The sequence below is a fragment of the Coloeus monedula genome, assembly GCF_965178545.1.
Source record: "Coloeus monedula genome assembly, chromosome: 1".
Lineage (NCBI taxonomy): Eukaryota > Metazoa > Chordata > Aves > Passeriformes > Corvidae > Coloeus > Coloeus monedula.
Window position 1 is genome coordinate 46,068,846 of NC_138781.1, and position 21,493 is coordinate 46,090,338.

Below are 21,493 nucleotides of genomic sequence, written 5' to 3' on the forward strand. Positions count from 1 at the left end.
CAGTAGCTGATATTAAGCTGATATAAGCTGTGATTTCACAGAATATGCTGAGTTGGAAGGGACTCACAGGGGTCACCAAGTTCAACTCCTAGCCCTGCACATTAGTTTAAGGAACTTAAACTGCACATTTAAGGAACTTCAGTGTTTCTATTCCATTTACTATATTTCCTTCTTATACTTTTGCCTTTTAAATGGATGCAGTGCTCATCTGGGGCAAGTAATACTGGAAATAAAATCCTTCAACTTAATTTCTGTAATACTGTGTTCGACATTCTGAACATAATTTTAATTCTGCTAAGACTTCCATTCCATTTCATTTCTGTTAAAAAAACAAAACAAAACCTCCGAAAAACGTCATCTGCTGTAGGCTGTTATTTGTAGCTAGGCTTGCCTTGCAGATCTAAGAGAAAAATGTGGAAGTAGATGAGACTTAAGTTGTGCAGGTCTGTTGAATGTGCCATTGTGCAGAGGCAAATGTTGAAAGCTAACTAGATTTCATAAGTGTCACAGGCATCTGACCTACTGATGGTATAAAGTGCATAACGTAATCAAGACCACTGGATCAAAATTAGTATTATATTTTTGGGAGCTGTTACTGTGATGCTGAATTTTATTATTTCTCTTTGAGTTTATCAAGGAATACAATTTTTTGAGAGTGTGATTTATGTCACAAAGACTTAGGATGTATTGTTTTGCTATGAGAATTCCAGGGGTCATGGTACATGTCTAACCTTAAGGAATGCATCTGTTTATATACACTATAAAGTTATGGCATAGGAAACACCAATATAAAAGATACTTAAAGAGGTGGTGCCACGTGCCTTCTCTTTCCCTTGTCCCCAGGAGTCTGTGTTCTCAAGCGTGGCTAAAAACATTGTTGAATCTTGTATGAATGGCTACAACGGAACCATCTTTGCATAGTAAGTAATTCCATAGCAATTAAAGTCATTTCATTGCAATGGCAACATTTAAGGAGATTGTGCTAATAAGCAGTTGTGGTTTTAAGAGCCAGAGCCTGCCTAATGTTACAGTAAGCTTTAAAAGTTTTTACTGCAGCACAGCATAAGGAATATTCTTGCAATATTGGGTGGTACTCCTTGCTCCTCTTTTGGAGGAATCTATATGTAGATGTTATACTTTCAATAATGCATATGTAAACTCATTTCAATCTTACTATTATTTGCTTAAAAAGTAGGAGTTACATTGTACTGTTAAAGAGAAGGCTAGTGGTTTTCAGTATGTCCATAGTAAAATGGAATGAAAATTGCTTTAACTTGATACTTGGCTAGCTCAACTCTTCGGTGACTCTTGGCTGCCTGTGGGAAAACTCATGAATGATAATTTTAACTTTTAGGATATTTTCAAGGTAGAAATATGTCCATGACTAGTAGTATGAATATCATTATATTAACTCAGTATTTTTTCATTTTGAAAACTGAGGAAGCGCTTTAGTCAGAAAATGCTTACTTAAAGGGGTAATCTAATCAAAACCTTACTGGGTTTTTTTCAGTGTAGCACACCTTTTGTAAAACTATGAAGTCCACTTTGTTTCAGTATACAAATGTGGAAAAATAAAATGCAATTGCCCTGAAGTTTCTCTAGCATGAGCAATAACTACATTAGAAAAAATAAACTGTAAAAGAAAAAAATACTTTTATGTCAGATATATCCTAATGTGCACTACTGAGTGACATAAAACTCAAAAGATTGACCCAAAAATTAGTTTAATGTATATATTTGAAAGCCTTCATTTTAATGCTAACTTCCCTTTCCAACAGAAATTAGGAAGAAAGTGGTGGGTGGTAGGGGAGACAAAAGGGGATTTATCGGTAAAATTTGTTGTTCTATTTTTATACCTTTTTAGCTGACTGATTTCTCAGCTTGCTCCTATCTCCTGATCTTCTGTTCTGAAAAGTTTTTGTTTGTTTGTTTTAAGTTTTGACTTCTCCTTAAGAGATGCAGATTAATGAAAAATTCAGAGCCAGAATAAAGTTTAATCTCAATTTTCTTTCTTTTTGTTAGTGGCCAGACTGGGTCAGGAAAAACCTTTACTATGATGGGTGAGTGCATGAGAGATTAATCTTTCAGTGGTTTCTTAATTTTTTTTTTTTTTGGTCTTGAGATGTATTCCTCATGTCAACCGCTAATCTTGAGTAGTACTAATTAATTTTTTTTTCCATTAAAAATCTCTTTAGGACCATCTGATTCTGATAATTTCACTCACAGTCTGAGAGGTGTAATTCCACGGAGCTTTGAATACTTATTTTTTCTAATTGAGCGGGAAAAGGAAAAGGTACATTTATTTTATAGTTACCATTGCAGTGAAAGTAATGTTGCACAGTAAAGATTAGCTAGGGTTGGTAAACTGGGTGTGCAGCCATTAAGTTACCAAGATTATTGCCATCTTGCATCAAATTTGTTAATGAGAAATGCTTGCATCTAGTACTCTACCAAATTATAGTAACTGTTTCTTCAGACACCAGTGTGTTTATATTTTGAGTCTGAAAATGCATCTAGGTTTCTGGATGTTGGTTGTCACCCGGGCATCAGAAATGTATAGTATGCAGAATATACATGCAATCTAATAGCTTTAGGTATGTGTGAAAAGAGACTTGCTGCCATACAATGACAGACTTAATAAAACCCAACTGTTTATAGTGTAAATTACTGTGTTTTTCAGGCTGGCAGTGGAAAGAGTTTTCTCTGCAAATGCTCATTTATTGAAATTTACAACGAACAGATATTTGACTTGCTAGATTCTGCTTCAGCTGGACTCTTTCTCAGAGAACACATCAAGAAGGGAGTCTTTGTTGATGGTGCTGTTGAACAGGTGTTGTCATCTGCTGCTGAAGCATACCAGGTATTTTTTGGCACTTTTAATGTCTGGACTATACATCTTAAATCTTATTTGGTAAATATTCCTCTTGGATTAAAGCACATTTTTTGCCTGTGATGCCTTCTCCCTCTATCTTCATGCTTCAAAACACAGTGTAAAAAAGTTTAAGGCAATGCTTCCTAACTATCCCATACCTGTAAGAAATCAAGGAAGTTCTGGAGTTTGGAATACCTAAATGGCAATTACAGAAATCATTCCCTAATGCTTGCCCTACACATCTCTGAAATACCAACAGAAAACTACATTTCCTGCTGAGTGGGCACCATGTGTTCCAGAATTGTCAGGTTTATTTCTCCATGAATAATACACATACACATAGTATTTGTATCACTTTAGGTTTTTTGTGTGTGTGTGTGTGTGTGTGTACTGCTAACATACACTAGTATGGGGTATGTTATGCTTTCAAACAGCAATGGCACTTTTGGAGAAAAGTAGTGGATATTATAACAAGTTCTGCTGTTAAGATTGACTGTAGCTGTATCTTTTTCACTTTTAAGATACTTCTATTGGAAAACAGTAAAAAAGTTCTTATCCTTGAGATTTTTAAAAGCTGTTGCATGGAATGGTACCTGTATGTAAAGTACAGTCTGACCCAGTTGAAATTGTGATGTCTTTTTCATGCTTAGGTATTAACTACAGGCTGGAGAAACCGTCGTGTAGCCTCGACCTCAATGAACAGAGAATCCTCCAGATCACATGCAGTTTTCACTATCACAGTGGAATCCATGGAGAAAAACAACGAGGTTGTTAACATTCGGTCTTCCCTGCTCAACCTGGTAGACTTGGCAGGATCTGAGAGACAGAAAGACACCCATACAGAAGGACTGAGGTTAAAGGTTAGTTCTGTAGTATCTGTGACATCTTTCTCCTTTCAGATGCAGGGCCCTGTCCCATCCATCAAATCCATTTGCTTTGTTCCCTCCTCTTTTTTTAGGAAGCAGGTAACATAAATCGATCACTAAGCTGCCTGGGCCAAGTAATCACAGCGCTTGTTGATGTGGGCAATGGCAAACAGAGACACATTTGTTACCGGGATTCCAAGCTCACTTTTCTGCTACGGGTAATATATATCCTCTGGATTTTATCTGCTACCTGGGATGTAGAAAAAAATATTTGGTTGGGCTTTTTTACTATAAAAAGCTGAACTCCAGTGCATTAAAGTTGTTTCAATATTGGGCAAGTGGAAGAAAGATTGAAAGATATCTTTTTAACCTAAACAGATTTCTAATCAATCTCTTGCTTTTGACTGAAGACAAATCTATTTATACTTATAAGCTCCTACTACATATTTGGAAGTTTTAATTTTAAAAAGCACACATTTTCATCCTTATAATTTGGGAAATAATGTGTATCAAAGTGTAATATTTAGAGATGTGTTGAAACATTTGACATGCTTTCCAGAATTAGCTTATGTGTGCTTGTTGAATGTCAGCACTCACCAAAATTCTGTGAAGAGTACGTGAATATCTGTAGTATATTTTTGTATTACAGTATTTGTACGCAATACAGTATTTGTATTACAACACAGTATTGTGATCACAGCAGACTTTTTCGGTGTTCCATCCCAGTTCTATATAGATTGATGAGACTCTGAGGAATTACGTTCTTCCAATGTAACCCAAAATACATAGAAATTGGAAGAGAATTACAACTTTGTGAGCTGTTACTTTAAATGGTTATTTTTTGAGGTGTCTGTACTGCAAAGATGTCCACAAACATGATCTTCTCTACTAGAGAGGGAGAGAGAGAATGCCATTGAGGCTTGTGGACTATTTTGTAGTACCAGACTTTCAGTCTTTAGGTATTACTGCTGCCTCCTCCTGAGATTTGAGAGCTACTTATGTAACAGCACAGAAATAGCTGAAGATACACATGTAAAAGGGAGATGATCCTTTTACATTCTTGGTCAAGAATCTGTTGGTTTGTGATTTTGTTCATTTGACAGCTGCAACCAGAAGGTTGGAACAATCAACAGATGATGTTGAAAGTAGTGTGAACATTAATCTGCTAATTACCAAAATTATTTTCTGTTTAGAATTTTTTCCTCTTTTTGCTGTTCAGATGAAGAAAGCATCTCACTTTGTTCAGTAATATAGTCAGGATTTTGAAGACCTAAATAGAGTCTTTATTTACAGTTGCATCCTTTATACCCACATTTGAAATAAAATTTAAGAAACTTGCCTTCTGTGTGGATATTTGCTAAACGAAATTCTTTCTGCAATTTGTTCAAAATTATACACAGTATCTTTTAGGTGATGGCTTCTTATTGTCAGCAAAAACATGCAAATAAAACTAACTTCCATGTTTTCAAATAGGATTCTCTTGGTGGTAATGCAAAAACGTGTATAATTGCAAATGTTCACCCAGGATCCAAGTGTTTTGGTGAAACACTGTCCACTCTTAATTTTGCGCAGCGAGCAAAGTTGATTAAAAACAAGGTAAGAGTTAATAGCATATATTCTTTGCTTGTTCTCAGAGCTTGTTTTCATTAGAAAAGTAAAAAGTAAATCTTTATTAAAAATATAAATTGTCATAAAAATTTCTGATTTAATGTTATTTCTGTTAACTAGTTCTATATAAATCCTAGTGCCCAAAATGTAATTTCTCATGAGGGGGTTTTTAAAAGCATGTTGGCATTTAGCTGAAATTGTTGCTGGTATATATTGCTTTGTTGGTGAAAAAGGTCCAGACAAAATTCTGCAGAAAACGTTACATGTTTTAACCTCTAATTCTCTCTGAAGTACAACTTGCTGGTTTCTCAGCAAATGGAATTCTGCTTTTCCCATGAGTTCTTCCTTTCCTAAGATGGAAAGAGTTCTCAGTAATTTTACTGGTTTGCATTCTTTGAGTTTTCTCTTATCATGTAAGTTTTTTATTTACACCTTTTCCTAATTTTCTTCTATTTATAAAAGGCTGTAGTAAATGAAGACACACAAGGAAATGTGAGCCAGCTGCAAGCTGAGGTCAAGAAGTTGAAAGAGCAGCTTGCTCAACTTACTTCAGTGCCATCTGTGTGCAGTATTTCTGTATCACAAGGTAAGAGCTGGAGGTGAGGGAGAGAGAATTTGCTACTTCTGTAGCCTAGAAGGTTGAGGGCCTTAATTAAGTTTCTGAACAATTAATATTTTTGTAGGAACTGACCTGTAGGGGTCACATTTTCCTTATGGATCCCATTTCCTGTACCTGTATCTGATACCTTGTAGAATTTGTTAACGTGGTTTTGTTTTCTTCCTCATAAGTTCGGGTACTGGACTATGGTTTTATTATGATACCTAGATATTCTTCCACTTCAGAAGAGATATGCTGCCTAATCCTTTAAGTGACCAAAAGTTTGCATGTGATTCCTTGTCCATTTAGGTCAGAGGGAAGGCACAATGTTGCATTCTTTTTAAGCTTGGAACTGGATTTTTTTTTCCGCCTCTTCCCTTTTTTTTGCCCGTTCCATAAGAACCTAAGAGGGATGCTTACTTTCAGTAGATGTTTGATTTCAGTGTAAGATGGAAATAGAGTTTTTAGGTGATTTTCAATAAGCTTCTCACTGGGCTATTTTATCTGCAATACAAATCCCAGCAGAGCTTCCTAGTATGTATGTTTCTCACTGAAATGTGCTGCTTCATAATGTTTGATTGCAAGGTGGTAAACTTTGTAACTCTTACTGTTCTCGTGAGTCAACTCTTTCCTGACCTTGCCAAGAAATAGAAGATACAGCAAGAGAAGTTACAACAGAAAATAGAAAGCCTTGTCTAATATAATATAAGCATCTGGGGTTGAGTTTTCCTAAGGAAAAACTACTTCTGTGTTAGCATACATGTTTAACCGGTAAAAACAAGTCAGTGATGAGGTAGGACACTGACTCATGGTTCATGAATACATGAATATTGACAGAGGGCTCAATGTTTAGACCCGTGATAGAGTTCTGAGGGAGAACAAGTATGATGCTTAAACACTAAGGAGGAGTTTTGAGCAGAACCTAATGTATCAGAGCTGTGTTTGTTCTGTGCATTTAAATTGTTTGTAATACTCAATCACACAAACATAAAATCTGCTTTCTAGCTACTTCAGAAACATGATGGCATTTTAAAATATATTAAATTATGATAACGTAGTTATGCACCTAGATACTAGTGATTAGTATTCCATAAATAAGTAGACTTGTCTGCATTAGAATATTCAGAAATGCTATTTTGAATTAATTTCTAAATGGATTATTAAACCCTCTTAATCCCTTGTGTGGACACTTTCCTTCCAGATTAAGCCACTAATTGTCCACATAATTCAAGCTTATTTTCCTAAATTTCCTTCTCATAAACGAGTCAGTCCACTTCTAATATGTACAAACTGTACTAATAATGCTAATAATGGGTTAGTGTCATCAAATTAATTTCGGAGGGAATTTGCATTTTATAGATATGCTTAGCTGAACAGACTGATTCTTTTATTTTAATAAAAGTTCATTGCAAGTCGGTTTAATGCTTGAACAACTTTGTTAATTATACAATTATGTATATTAGCTCTGTTCTTTATCAGCACTTGCAGGTGACTAGGAATTACTGTCCAAACAGTGTGCTCTGGGTATGCCACATGATCTTTGTGGAAGAATTACACTGTTCAAAGAATTATTCAAATTTTCTTTACACAATTGTCGTGTTATGTATGTAGAAAAACCTGGCTAAGTGGTATTTTAATAAATATGGCATTTGTTTCTTTGACTTCCCCTACAGATGCTGTTGAAAAAGGCAAGAACAACATAAATTACATGAGCAGCTTTCTCGAAGCAATGTTGTTTTGGGAGAAATCAGAAGGTGAGAAGAAGGTAAGAAAGAACTGATATTTCTAAGTGCATTCAGTGTACTTTCTGGTGAGAGCATATTGAAACTGACTCTCTTAATGATTTTCCTTGGTTTTGAATAAAAATACTCTGTCAAAAGATAATAAGGTTTGCTAACAAGGGAACTTAGTCAAATGACATTTGAGATAAAATCTGTAGTGCTCAGGAGGACTACAAGAAAACTAGCAGGGCCAAAGCCTAAATCGAACTTAAACTGGCCACTGCCATAAAATGTTTCTATAAATATATTAGCAACAAAAGGAGGGCTAAAGAGAAAATCCAGCTGTAACTGGATCCAGGGGAAAGATAGTGACAAAGGATGAGAAAAAGGCTGATGTACTTAATGCTGCCTTGGCCTTAGTCTTCAACAGAATAAGAACAGTGATTCTTGGAGTACCCAGCCCCCTGAACTGTAAGATATCGGATGGGGAGCAGAATGAAACCCCCACAACCCAAGGGGAAGTAGTCAGTGTTCTGCTCCACCACTTAGACACAAAAGTCTGGATATTAGGGAAAAACTCTTCACTGGAAAGGTTGTCAAGCACTGGAACATGCTGCCAGGGGAAGTGGTTGAGTTGGTGTTCCCTGAAGGTATTTTAAAGAGATGTAAATGTGGCACTTAAGGGCATGGCTTAGTGGGGGACTTGGCAGTGCTGGATTAGTGGTTGGGCTTGATGATGATAAAAGTCTTTTCCAACCAAAATAATTCTGTTTCTATTTTGTCTTTCAAATTCCGTCAAACCATAGGGATAGCTTTCATAGTATGTTTAATTTTAGGGGGTGGGAAGTTTTACTGGGGTTTTCTAGTTTTAAAAAATTGAACAGAACAACAAGGCTTCTCTGTTTTACTTAATTTTGAGTGTGGTTTTGAGTGTTTGGATCAGTAATGTGTTTTTTGAAGCAAATCTCCCATTCATTCTCATTTTATTGTTCTTTGGTCATGGTGTAGTATTGAAACAGCCAAATGGATTTTGGTTTTTTTTTCTAAAGAAAATTAACTGAAACAGGCACTCTATAGTGATGTGCATCTGAGGTGTTTAACTGAATACTTACTCTACCAGATCATATTGGAGTTTCTAAGTACAGTTTTTGCAACGTTGTTTAATTTGGGTTCTTGGTATGAGCTGTTGCTCTCTACAAATCTGCTGCAAATGATAGTCTGTATATACACAAAATTACTGTTAACTGAGATTTTGCATGATTTGTCTGCCTGTGCATATGTGTGTTAGATGGGCACCTTAAAAATTCACTAATCTCTATTTGTACTTTCTAAGAATTTATTAGAAAAAGTTGCTCAGCTAGAAGAACTGTGTGCCAAGAAGGAAAAATTTGTTCAGTCCAATAAAATGATAGTTAAATTCCGGGAAGACCATATTGTTCGCTTGGAGAGATTACATAAAGAGGCTGGTGGAATTTTATTGCCAAAAGAGCAAGGTGATCTCCTCAATGACTTGAGAGAGGAAGTGCAGATACTCAGAGAACAGGTAAAGTCTGGTTTTTCTTTCCTGGAACAATATTGTTTTGTGAGAATAGCTCATGTGTTGTAGTCCTGTGGTGGGTGAATAAAGGCTTTTTAGGAAAGACAGGCAGAGAAGAGGTTGGGTGGTGGGTTCCTTTATAGAAGCATTCAAATGCATGGAGTTTCCCTATGGAAGAGACAATGGCTGGATTTAGAGCTTGAATTTTAAGAGGAGAGTTTAATGAGGGTGATGTCATGATGGGAGCTTGCCACAGGCAACCTGATCTGGGTTAGGCAGAGGACCAAGTCTCTTTTCAGCAAATTAAGGAAGTCTCCAAATCACAAATCCTCATTCATATGGCAGACTTCAAGCTCTGACATCAACTGAAAGGGAAAGAGCAGGATGCAAATAATGCAAGGGTTTCTGAGGGATAACACACATGCCAGATGGACATGTAAGGGGTGTCATGGTCCTGGAGCTGTTTGAAGAACAGCTTTGGGTTATTCGGGTGTCTGGATAGGTGTGGTATCATTTGTGAGGCAGTTTTGAAGAACAAAGAAACTCAAGAGAGAAGGCAAATTCTTGAAAAACAATTTCCTCCAAGCACAAGTAGGGAAAAAGAGGAAATGTCTTGGCAGGGTAGCATGAATCTGTAGCTCATAATTGAGCTTCAAAGGAAAGGAAGGAGGAGAGGAAATGAAGTTCAGGACAGTCCTTTATTGTCTACAGAAACATTACTATGGCATGTAAGGATAGTGTTAAGAAAGCCAAAGTTCAAAATTGAAACTGAAAAGGGTATCAAGAGCATCAAGAAAAGCATCCTACTGCTTTAATACAAGTAAAAGAGTAAACACATAAGATGTAAATTCGCTGTCTTGTGCGTAGATTCCAAGGCAGTAAGAAAGTTAACCAAAAAATGAGTAGCTTTAACCACTGTAGGGAACACCTCTTTTCCTTTTATATTACAGTTTAATCCTTATTAAAGGTAGTAGAGTAACAGCTAGGTAGGTATAGCATCGTCTGGAAAATCAAGACTGTTGAATAAAATATTGATTACCACAGATGGAACAACACCCACGAATTGCAAAGTACGCCATGGAGAACCATAATCTCAGAGAGGAGAATAAAAAACTTCGTTCTTTACAGTCAGTTAAAAAGGCCCAAGAAATTGATGCTCAGACCATTGCAGAGCTAGAAAAAGCTTTTTTGGAAGCTTCAGCCACAGAGAAAAGTACTGGAGGTAAAAACATGCTAATGTTTTCCAGCTAAATATGCTTATTGTGTTTCTTTTGTGTGCAGTATAGTGTTGAAAATGTCTTGATGTATTTTTGCCTTCCTCAAAGTGGGTACCTGAAGACTGCTAAAACAATTTTACTTAATTGTATTCATGTTGGCCTTCAAGCAATAGGGAATTTGGATTTGCATCTTGTGAAACCCATCTATAATCTCATTTTGTGGTCCTTACTTATCATGAAGACTGCAGTAATATTATTTTACTGGTTTTCATGTTGGGCTGTTTCTAATACCTATTTTGGTCAATCTCAATTGCTACTATGCTGTTCAAAAGCTCACAAACATTTTCATTTTAGTAAAACTTTGGGTATCAGCTCTGTGATTTCAGAGGGTCTATGTTTGTTCTTTAGGTCACCGCTTATATTCCACCACCATGTCAGCGGAAGGCAACTCGCTGGCATCTGTTGAAAGGCTGAAAGCTCGTCTGCTACAGACCCAAGCTGAACTGGCAACTTCAAAGCAAGAATATGAAGAATTTAAAGAGCTAACCAAGTGAGACAAAACAGTATTGAAATATCTGTAATTAAATGTTTTTAAGTCATTATTCATATTGATTTTTGAAAGACTCAGATCCTGATTATACTGACTAGGTTTGTTCTTTGCATGTAAGAGAGGGCCAGGTTAAGAATAATGGCATGCACACAGAGTATGTTCCTGTTGAACTGGGTTATTCCCAGACTAGGGCACAACCACCATTAAATCTGAAGGTATGTCTGCGCTGTTGGAGGTTTCTTTGTCTTTCCCAAAGCCACTCTTGATAGTTAGGTGCAAAAAAATGCTTCACAATATGCAGGAGATGGACATACCCTTTAATTCTGGTAGTTACCTGCTTAACAGCACTGGGAGAGTTTGGCTTAGTTTCCATGTAGAGCAAAGGTTTTGCAGTAACTGAAATATTACAGGTGGAAGCACTGACAGGAAGTAAGAGTTGATGGGGGTGGGGGAGAATGAGAGGGGTATTTTGGGGGTTTGTTTTTGTGCAACAGTAGTTTTTAATATAATCACTTAAAGTCTGCAGGTTTGAGTCACCATAAACGTAGAATCCAAGCACTCCAGAAAATTCTGGCTGACCTGTTGGTTAATTTTTAACCTCAATTTCAAAGATTATAATACTGTTACCTTGTTAGGGGAACAAAGGTTTAATTCAAATCAGAGCAAAGACATGGTGTCAGTAGTACATTTATGTCCATTTGCTTTGGCATCTAAACGTGAGATAAGGGTCTACTATGCCCTTATTAAAGTAGTAAAGAATTTACTGTTGTTATTCTCCTGGAGGGCAGCACAGGATAATGGGAATGGCCTCACTAATACCTTCAGTGTTCATATGCACGTGAATAATACATGACTTCACTTGATTAACTGCATTTCTGAAAAATTGCAATCTTGTTACTGCAGATACAAGAAAAATAGCATTTCCAGCAAATGTAATACAAACCTGGAAAGCAAAAGGGACCTGATTTTTTTTTTTTAAATTTATTTTAATTGTACCTTACACTGTTGCTTTCTATTGATTTCAGTGAAATTAGAGTGTAATTCTAAAAGCATCAGGCACAATTTTGGCTCCCCACTTCTTTGTTTTCAAAGTAGCTTTTAATATCCTTTTTGTTTAGTCAGGCAATTGTACAAATCTGTATTTTTACTGTTAGATTTCTGTGTAGCAAATCCTATGAACTTTATAAATAGTAGTAGTATGATCTGAGGTTAGCAATTCAGCAATCCATCAGTTGTCCCATATCATTAGTTGCAATAGTCTATTTGTATTTTTATATATTGATTACTTTATTTTTTTGCCCACTAAGTGTATTTTTATTTTATGTATTCCATGTTTTGTGAATGTCTTGCTTTCTTGGTAGTATGTGTGCATTTTATTGTCAATTACCAACATTTTCTTAGTGGAGTGAAGTCAAACAGATATGTGCTTTTCAGCCTCTGGAGTCATTAAATTTCACTAAACTTTAAACATGTTTCCAGTTTCAGAGTAACTGGATACTTAATTTTACATGCAGGTGTAACTATATGCTGTAACTGAACAAAAGTAGAGTAAAATAGCAAATTCACAAAAACAACATATGCTAATTTTTCTGCTGTCCAATTGCAGTCAATACTAACGTTCTACTCTGTTCCCTAAGTTTTGTTGTAGATGCCAAGAGCATGAGAGAAAATGATTGCATTAAACTGCCAAGAGATGAAATAGTATATTTCCATTTGTGTATAGACTTTGACCCTGCCATTATGCCAATAATGGCAACTATCACAGTAACAGTGTGTAGCTCTGCAAAATACCTAGTGAAAATTATTCCTAAATTTATGCTCAACTGTTGGATTTCAGTTAAAGTACTCTTAGAGGGCAAAATAATCTTAACAGAGCAGCACTTTCAAAAAAAAAAAAAAAAAAAAAAAAGGGTCTTTAAAGGACTAAAGAAAATCCTGGCAAGCTCCAGTTCAGACTTCTCATATAACTGGATAACATTTTTAAAGCTTAAAACCATATTGGTATGGGTGATACCACTTTCTCATAAAAGGAACTGCAGAGCTCTCAGCTTATTTCTTACCATGTAATGGATTTTTTTTTTCTGACATGTTTAGTTATCCATCTGCTTGCTTCATTATGCAGGCACAAATAAGCTGCTTAGCTTTTTAATTTTTTATACGTTTTTTTAACTTTTGAATACAGCAGTGATGCCTTTCTTCTCAAAATAATGCATTTCTGTGTTTGGGTGAAAGTTCAGCTGCAGTTCGCTCATTGGCAGTACTGCAGCATATTCTTACTGATAGGAAGACATACTCATGGAGTAGTTTTGACAGTAGTAAAATACTTCCTAAACAGGAAAAAACAGATGGAACTGGAATCAGAACTTCAATCCCTTCAGAAAGCAAACCAGCACCTTGAAAATATTCTGGAGGCAACCAAAGCACACAAGCGCCGAGAAGTCTCTCAGCTACATAAGCTACATAGAGAAAGTCTTAAGGTATGAGCATAAGTTTATTTAAGTCCACACATACTTACTCCTGAGTTGTACAAGAGTACAGACAGTCATTTTTGTGATCCCTTAGCCTAACTAGTTTTCTGGAGTGTTCTCCATATGTGATAAACCAAATAGCCTACTTTTTGTTCTGGAGTATTAACTAAACGACTGGTATTGTCATCAGATGACAAATCTGAAAAAGTGGTAGTGGTTCAGAGCTAGCCACTTTGAGCATTTTATTTCATCATTCTGCTTATAGAATTAAGAAATACAATACCAGACAAAGTCTTAATTTCATTTTACAGTTAAAATAAAGACTGCTTTGTAATCTTTGTAACAGAACATAACCACTCCAACTAAAGCGTACCAGCTAAGGTCTCGCCTTGTTCCGCGAATTAGCCCAGATTATAATTTTGAAGATTTTCAGCGTTCTGAAGAGATGATGGATGACATTCTGAAAGAGCCAATTCCTCCAGAGATGAGTGAACAAGCATGTGAAGCTATTGCTGAGGAGCTCAAAGTGGCACAGGTGAATGTTTTGAATAAAAACTGAAGTGTATGTGCAACTTTATTATAAAGTGGGCTTTGCCATGAAGTGCTTTCCCCTCATCAAGTGCATTCTAATTTGCATGGGAAACTGAAGCCCCTCATGAATACTTAACAATAAACAGTTCTCTATACCTTGTACTTGCAAGAGGATTTCCAACAAAAATACTGAAAGTGATTTGAGAGTTGGATATCATAACTAGTTTAATCAGGGTGTTTGTACTTTTTTCTATTTAAACCTGTTAACTTGTCTCTGAGGAGTCCTTTGTAAGTTGATAGCTACATTTGGAACAATACACAAGCTTAATATTTAATACTGCATTATTTGAAGAAACCTGCCAAACAATGCTTGTCCACCATTATACATTGCCTTGTATCTTTTCTAGTGGGCAGGAAAAGTCTTTTGTCACATAGAAGAGCACTACAGATTTATCTGAACTACTCTCTAGAAGCTGGAACTAACTTTCAGTGCATGTAAAACCCTGGCACAACAGCCAAAACCCCTCTTTGATGCTTACCATAGTGGAGAGATTCAGTAAGGAGTTTAACTAGTGCATGTTTTGAATAATTCCTTTTTAAAGCCTTATTTTTCCAAGATAAACATGTGTCTGAAAACTAAGTGTTTATTGGATTCAGTCCTTGTATACAGTGATGGATTTTCTTGTGTTTCGGCAGTTTAGTTAGAAATAGGAGAAATCAGCTACTTAAGATACCAGTTTATTTTTGAGTGTTCTGTTTTCTGTTGGTTCAGGTCATAAAAATAGAAACTTGTTGACGTTTTTATATTTAATATGCACAGACTGCCATATGGCATGTGAAAATAAGTGCAAGATGGGTGCTCTAATTTTGAGTGTCTGTTGTGTCACAGGAGCAACTGAGCACAATGCAGACAAAGCTGGATGAAGAGGAAAGCAAGAATATAAAACTCCAGCAGCATATTAATAAACTGGAGCATCACTCTGCACAAATACAGGAGGTGAGAGAACAATGCAATATAAGGCTCAAGTAACTATAATACAGTCATACTGCTGTGTTGTCTGGTGAGGTCTTGCAATGTTACTTTCATTTTGACAAATTTACATAGCATCATAACTCATGGCTGTGCAGGAAGACAAGGACTTAAAATCATGGAATAGTTTGGTTTAAAGGTCATCTAATCCAACCCCTCTGGAGCTGGAGTGAGCAGAGAAGGTTCATTTAACATAACAATGCAGTTTGGAGTTTGGTTTTGTTGGTTTAAATCTTGTGCATCTGAGCCTGCTTGGTCTTAAATATAAGCAAATAAACACTGTTGTGGTTGGGTTTGGCCAACTTCATGATTTCTGGAAAACAACAATAGTGACAAGGAAATTTTAAACTTTGGAATGCTGAAAATACTCTTTTCAGTTGGAAATACCCATCAAATATTTGCAAGTCTTGCTTAATTGCTAGGGTTGATTTATGATAGAAAAGGAAATAAGGCCTGGATTATTTCCAGATCAGTCTTATTTCTCATATCTGTGATATCAACTCCTAAGCTCTGGGTTCCTTTTAAATGAACATTTTAGATAAGGTAATGTCTTCAGTTATACAAATTATTTTTTTCCTTGGACTTCTGGGGATTTCAGAGTCACCAAATATTGAATTTAAAGAAAAATGTGTTTATAATCAGTTGATAAAATGCTTTAATACATCATTATCTTATTGTTACAGTCTGTGACTTAGCCACTCCTACACTTCCTTTCTACTTAAAAAATTTTACTTTGCTTTTCAAGCTTCTTTCATCTGAAAGGAATGACTGGAGTAAAGAGCGCCAGGAGCTCCTTGAACAGATAAAATCACTTGAAAAGCAGCTTCAAGACAGTCAAAGCAAGGCTGATAGTAAGTCTTTGTAATACTGAAATTTCATAAAATTTTGAGGTGTCTTTCTGTTTTAAATCAACAATAGCACATGTTGAGTAACTATTTGCATTGTTAGACGTACTGGTTTGATTTTTTTTTTTTTTTTTTTTTAATAAAGAAAGCAGAAATTTTAATACTCGCAGATCATCTTTGCCTAGTCTTGCACAGTATACAATATTCAAAATCGTTCTGTCTTTACTCTGAATGTGAAGGAGGTACAAGAAACAGTATTTTAAAAGAAAATATTAAATAAAAATAAAGGATAAAACCTCTATTGTCTATGGAAATTACAGTGATATTCTCCGGAATATTTTTGATTCACCTTTACTTAAAGTCAGTGTTTCATTGACCTTTTCCATTCACAAAGCCTTTTTGTGTGTGACTTTCGAGAGTAATTCCACTGAAAACGGGCAGAGGTTTGTGAGACTTTCCCAGCAGGTTCTGTAGCATTGTGTGTCCCATATCTAGCACAGTTTTCCAAATAACATGTAAATTATTTTGGGGTTTTTTGACAGTATTAAAAAGTGAAGTCCATGACTTGCGCATTGTCCTGCAGTCTGCAGACAAGGAGCTGTCTTCTGTAAAATTGGAATATAATGCCTTTAGGGAAAAGCAAGAGAAGGAAATAAGTCAGCTTTCTGGTAGACATATGGATGTACAGTTCCAGCTGGACAGTGTCAGGTATGTTGGCAGTTCAGTACAATGCCTTGTCATCCCTTCTGGATACATCTGGTGATTCAGTCATCTTCTCCTGTGTGTGAACTTACACTTTACATGTTTTCTTTAAAGTTGTTGTTCTGTGTTCGTCCTTTGCTGGGATTTGTTTGTTTGTTGCAGGGGGTTGTTTGTTTGTTTGGGTTTTTTGTGTTTGTTTTTTTTTTCTCAGTTCTTTCATGCCTATTTCAGGCAACATGGTGGAATTATTAGAAAGAAAACAAAATGTGGCTACCTTAATTTTGCTTTGCTGTATCATTTTCTCATTAAATAGGATATATCTATAAACTTGCTGCCCTCCAAAAGTTAAGTGACTGAAGAGACAGTTTGTTAGTCTGGTCACATGAACTAGATGACATAATGATGCTACTCTAAAAATACAAGCAAAAAGAAATAATAAAAAATAACTGAAGTTTGAGTATCAAAGCCAGAAAAGGTCATTGCCTTGTCTGCAATAACTGCCATTATTATCAGGAGATGATAATCAGTATGGTTTTTAATTATTTACATGACTTAGTTATGTTGGGTTTCATTGCAGTTTTTGTTTAGTTTGTTGTGCTTTGGTTTTATGTTTTGGGTTTGGTTTTTATTCCTGGAAAACGTAACTACATCTTGCATTATAGCAGATCATGTCTTAGCTGAAGTAATTTTTTGAGGCATTGTAACACCAGGAACCTGGAATTGAAATTAAATGCTGTGGTTTCACTGGTGTGTTCTGTGTTAGCAGAAATACTGTTGGAAGAGTATTCCTCATTTAGTAACATGATTCATAACACTTATGTAGCAGCTCTTTTGCCCCTCTTTGCTTTTCACTTTTGTAAAAAATTAAATTAATTTTCAGTGCCACAGTTTAGAGGAGACTAACTCAAACTTGTCCAGAATACATAAAGATTTTATATAGGATAAATAACCTAAATATCAACTAAGCATGTGTAGATACTGAGGATCCTTCTAGCAGAGTCCTTTGTCCAACAGCTGGCTAAAGACCAAATTTTTTAAATTATTAACTCCATTATCAGGACACAGGACATTTCTACTGAAATTTCAGTAGAATTTTGTAAGAAGTAAATTATTTCTAGAGATCAGAAAAAGTATTCTCTGCCTTCTCAGCCAATGCCACTTCAAGTTCCCATGCACTTCATAAATTTGGTGTCTCTGTTTTAAAAAAAGTCAACATTTATGTCAGTCACTTCTTTCTGTAATAACTGTACTCTGTATATTATCTTAATATTTTAATATACATTTGATTGGAGTATTTTTATAAGGACACAAACCCTTACTAGAGTATTTGTTTTGGGTTTTTTATAAAGGCTAGAACATGAAAAGATTCTTGAAGAAAAGGCAAGCCTGCAGGATGACTATGACAATTTGCAGGAGGTAGCGAAGTTTGAGACGGACCAGCTGAAGCAACAACTTGAGGACAGGAAGCAAGAAGCAGAAGCAATGAAAACTGAGCTTTGTGTAAGACAGTCAAGGATTTTAAAGGACTTAATCATACAGAACCCAGATTGCTTAATTCCTATTATTGTATCACTGATAACATTCCACAATAGTAATAGGTTTCTTGGTGATTTCATTTGGAAGATGTACTCAAATTCTTTTTCCAAATTTAGATTTTTGCAACCACAGGCTATCAGAAATCTCCAACAGCATCATGAATAGTAAGTTTTTAGGCTGGAGAAATTGCTCTGGAAATGCTGAGGGAGATGGGTTAATTAGTAAAGGAATAAGAAACTTCTTTGGAAAAGAATCCTGACATTGAAAGGCTGATACGACCTTTTATCTCAGGGCTAGCCAAGACTAGCCTAATTATTCTATCTTTACAAAGCAGTTTCTTAAAAATTTTTGTAGTAGATGTGATCTTGTTAAAATGATCTATGGCTTGTGGTGGATCACTGTCCTGCAATTTAGTTGATACTGTCCTTGAAAGCCTGTCAGACTGCAGTGACTGCAAAACAGCAGTAAGGTTGCTCAAGGGCTTTTGCAAATGATTTTGCCTGTGTTTCTGCAGGGTGCATGGTGCCTGCTCAGGAAGTTTGATATAAATTTTCCTTATTCATGTTTAAAAGAATGCTGACAGATTGAATGTTATTGGTTTAAATTTCATATATTTTAGTATTTTGAACAAATACAGTATTTTAAAATGCCCCCAAATTAATCTACAATTGAAAATTCTAATTTTTCCCTTCACAGCCTTGAATATTGAGGAACATCATAGCTATATGAAATTATTATTAATGGCAGGTGAAAAAATCTGATTACTTAATATAAATAAGGGTTTACTTCTGAACTTCTTCAGGACCAACTAAAGATCTTCCAGTTTCCAATTAAGGTTTTGTGGGGTGGTTGGTTTTTTTTCAGTCATCTTAGAGATTTGTTTAGATTTTTATTTCGTTTTAGATTGCTCTAGAGACCTTATGTTGTAACTTTGTATAGCAAACATATGTTTTGATATTCTAGAACCTTTTGCAGCTTCTGAAAACAGAAAAAGAACATAATGAAAAACTAACGTTACAATTACAGGAAGACAAAGAAAACAATTCAAAGTAAGTTTAAATTAGCAGTGGGGTTCATTTTCGTCTGACCTCATTGGTGCTATATGTTGTTCAGATGGGGCTACCACTTGCAGAGGTGTTTTCCCCCAGACGGGTTTTTTATTTTATCCAAATCAGAGCAGCACTTCATTTTAATGTAAAGTAATTTCATTGTATAGTTTTTCATGTCAAAGATAAAGTTCTGCCACTGATAGCAGTGTAAGGCTATTAACTAAACCATTAGTCTTTTGTATAGCACTGAGAATATGATAACTGAAGAACTCTTAAAAAATTAAGCGCAAATAGAGAAACTCATATCACTTTTTTCTTGTTAAAGTTCTCATACGTTTTGATCATATTTCTCACTAGAAATGTGGTTTTTTTCACCAGGGAGCTCTTGAAAGTACTTGAAAAAGCACAGGTGGAGAAGCCATTTTCAGAAATGGTAACACAGTGTGAGCAGCAGGTACAACAGCAGATTTGAATACCTAAATGTTGTGTTCATGGCTTTGCTTGGGCATTAATAATAATTTTATTGGTGTACTGACTGTTAGGTTGATTACCAGCAAAATAAATGTAGAGTGCTTGGGCTACGTATTGTTTTGTTAAGCTACTGGTTAATTTTTTGGGTACGGTTAACGACTTAGTTCCTTGGGCTTTTTTCATGACTTAGTGCTTTATAAAACATACTTCAAAGGTAGTGAAGACACTCCTTCACAAATATTATTTCCTCTAGGAAGCAAAACTGAGGACATTGGAACAGGAACTGACTGCTGCTGAAGAGACTATTGCTTCTTTGAAGAAGACAAACGATACAGATAAGGTTTGGGCTTATTTCTGTTACTGATACAGTCTTGTGGATAACTATGTTCTGTAGTAGAGATGAAAGACCAGAGCCTTCCTTTGCTGCTTAGTAATTTTGTGCTTTTAGGCAATCCTGGCTATATAGCTAGGTAAAATAAATCTTACCTTTTCCTAGCATGAGTTTGCAGGGAGGTAGGAAACTGATATGCATTTAGAGAAAACACAAGTTAACTGATGTTAACAAAACCTGAAGTTTAACAAAAAAATTGAAGGTAAAGCCGTCTACTGGACAAAAAAGCATTCAATGCCTAAACAACGCATAATTCCCCAGATGATTAATAGAGCCTTCCAGTCAGGGCTTTGTTGTAATGGGCAGATGGAAAAGGTAAGAAAGGTGTTGTAAGAATGTGACTGTGTATCTTTATTAATAAAATCAAAGCACTTCTTTATGTAAAGACTGATGCAGTATGAAAGCTTAAATAGCCAGAGTTCCCCTAGTGCAAGCATATGTGCTGTCTGTAAAACAGGCATAAGAAAACACATGGTGCCTTTACTACCCAGCATGATGCAATGGTAAGTATTTCTTTTTCCATCATAAACCCAAAAATCTGACATGCATAAGGTCAGAATCATCTAGCATTGTTAGTGCAGTGGTGTTTCTTGAATGTGCCTTTTTCCATTACAATCAAATGTAGCCTTAAATTATAATAGTTCTGTTCTCCTATTAGAAACCCATTACAGACTAAGACTATATCAGCAGGCCAGTCTTCTCTTCTAATGAACACTGCAGGTTATTTAGTTGTTTGTTAAAGTGCTTAGAACAAAAGCCAGTGATTTAGCAACAAATTTTCTGTTTATTCTTTACATGTGCATTTTAAGGACTCGTTTTCACATGATTGATTGAAATTTGGGATTGACAAATTATATACCAAAAAAAGCCCAGTAATACATTATATAGATTTTTTATGTATTTTATCAGGATTAACTTTTTTTATGTTGCAGGAAGTTGTAACTGACTTGATGAGACAGATCCAGGAGCTGAGGTCTTCAATTAATCATAAAACTGAGTCCATAGATGGGCTGACAAGAGAGCTCGAGGATATAAATGTATGTTCTGTCATTTTGAAGGACATGGTATCATTCTGTAGAAATGGGAGGCAATGACATGTCTTATCATGGGTCTCAAACAGTATAACTTGCTGTAGTGTTTTAGAAGGAAACTTCTTTGTTTTGACATGTTGAAATCTTCTGAACATTTTATGCCTAAGGCTGTCTCAAAAACTGAACCCTCTCCACATGGTGGGTAAAAAGCCATGTCTCTAAAGGGACCTGCTCACATCCTGTAAACTCCACTCAGCTGACAGTTGCATTTAGAGTTTCTCAGAAATTGGCAATTTAAGACCTCAACAATTGAAGCTGAATTGTAAATTCATTTTTGATGGAGTGAATTTTTATGTTGCTGGTATTACGATGCTCTACATCTGAAAACAAGTATAAAGAACTAACTGTGTATTTGAATAACTATAAATATGATGCCTCTGCTTTATTAAAATAGGTCTGGTTTGCAAACT

General features: G+C 35.7%; 1 protein-coding gene across 1 annotated transcript in view; it reads left to right on the plus strand.

Annotated features, from left to right (window-relative positions):
- The window catches only part of KIF15 (kinesin family member 15), a gene marked incomplete at both ends in the record, with an annotated part of 34,807 nt that overhangs the window by 3,980 nt on the left and 9,334 nt on the right, over positions 1-21,493 (plus strand). The window contains 22 exons of the mRNA XM_082276722.1: positions 844-920; positions 2,023-2,060; positions 2,196-2,293; positions 2,681-2,860; positions 3,523-3,732; positions 3,831-3,956; positions 5,212-5,334; positions 5,809-5,932; positions 7,618-7,709; positions 8,999-9,208; positions 10,247-10,424; positions 10,828-10,969; positions 13,305-13,446; positions 13,784-13,972; positions 14,858-14,965; positions 15,744-15,849; positions 16,386-16,551; positions 17,895-18,045; positions 19,045-19,130; positions 19,509-19,584; positions 19,855-19,941; positions 20,925-21,029. Coding sequence (XP_082132848.1) covers positions 844-920; positions 2,023-2,060; positions 2,196-2,293; positions 2,681-2,860; positions 3,523-3,732; positions 3,831-3,956; positions 5,212-5,334; positions 5,809-5,932; positions 7,618-7,709; positions 8,999-9,208; positions 10,247-10,424; positions 10,828-10,969; positions 13,305-13,446; positions 13,784-13,972; positions 14,858-14,965; positions 15,744-15,849; positions 16,386-16,551; positions 17,895-18,045; positions 19,045-19,130; positions 19,509-19,584; positions 19,855-19,941; positions 20,925-21,029 — 2,814 coding nt within the window. The remainder of the gene's footprint in view (positions 1-843; positions 921-2,022; positions 2,061-2,195; positions 2,294-2,680; positions 2,861-3,522; positions 3,733-3,830; positions 3,957-5,211; positions 5,335-5,808; positions 5,933-7,617; positions 7,710-8,998; positions 9,209-10,246; positions 10,425-10,827; positions 10,970-13,304; positions 13,447-13,783; positions 13,973-14,857; positions 14,966-15,743; positions 15,850-16,385; positions 16,552-17,894; positions 18,046-19,044; positions 19,131-19,508; positions 19,585-19,854; positions 19,942-20,924; positions 21,030-21,493) is intronic.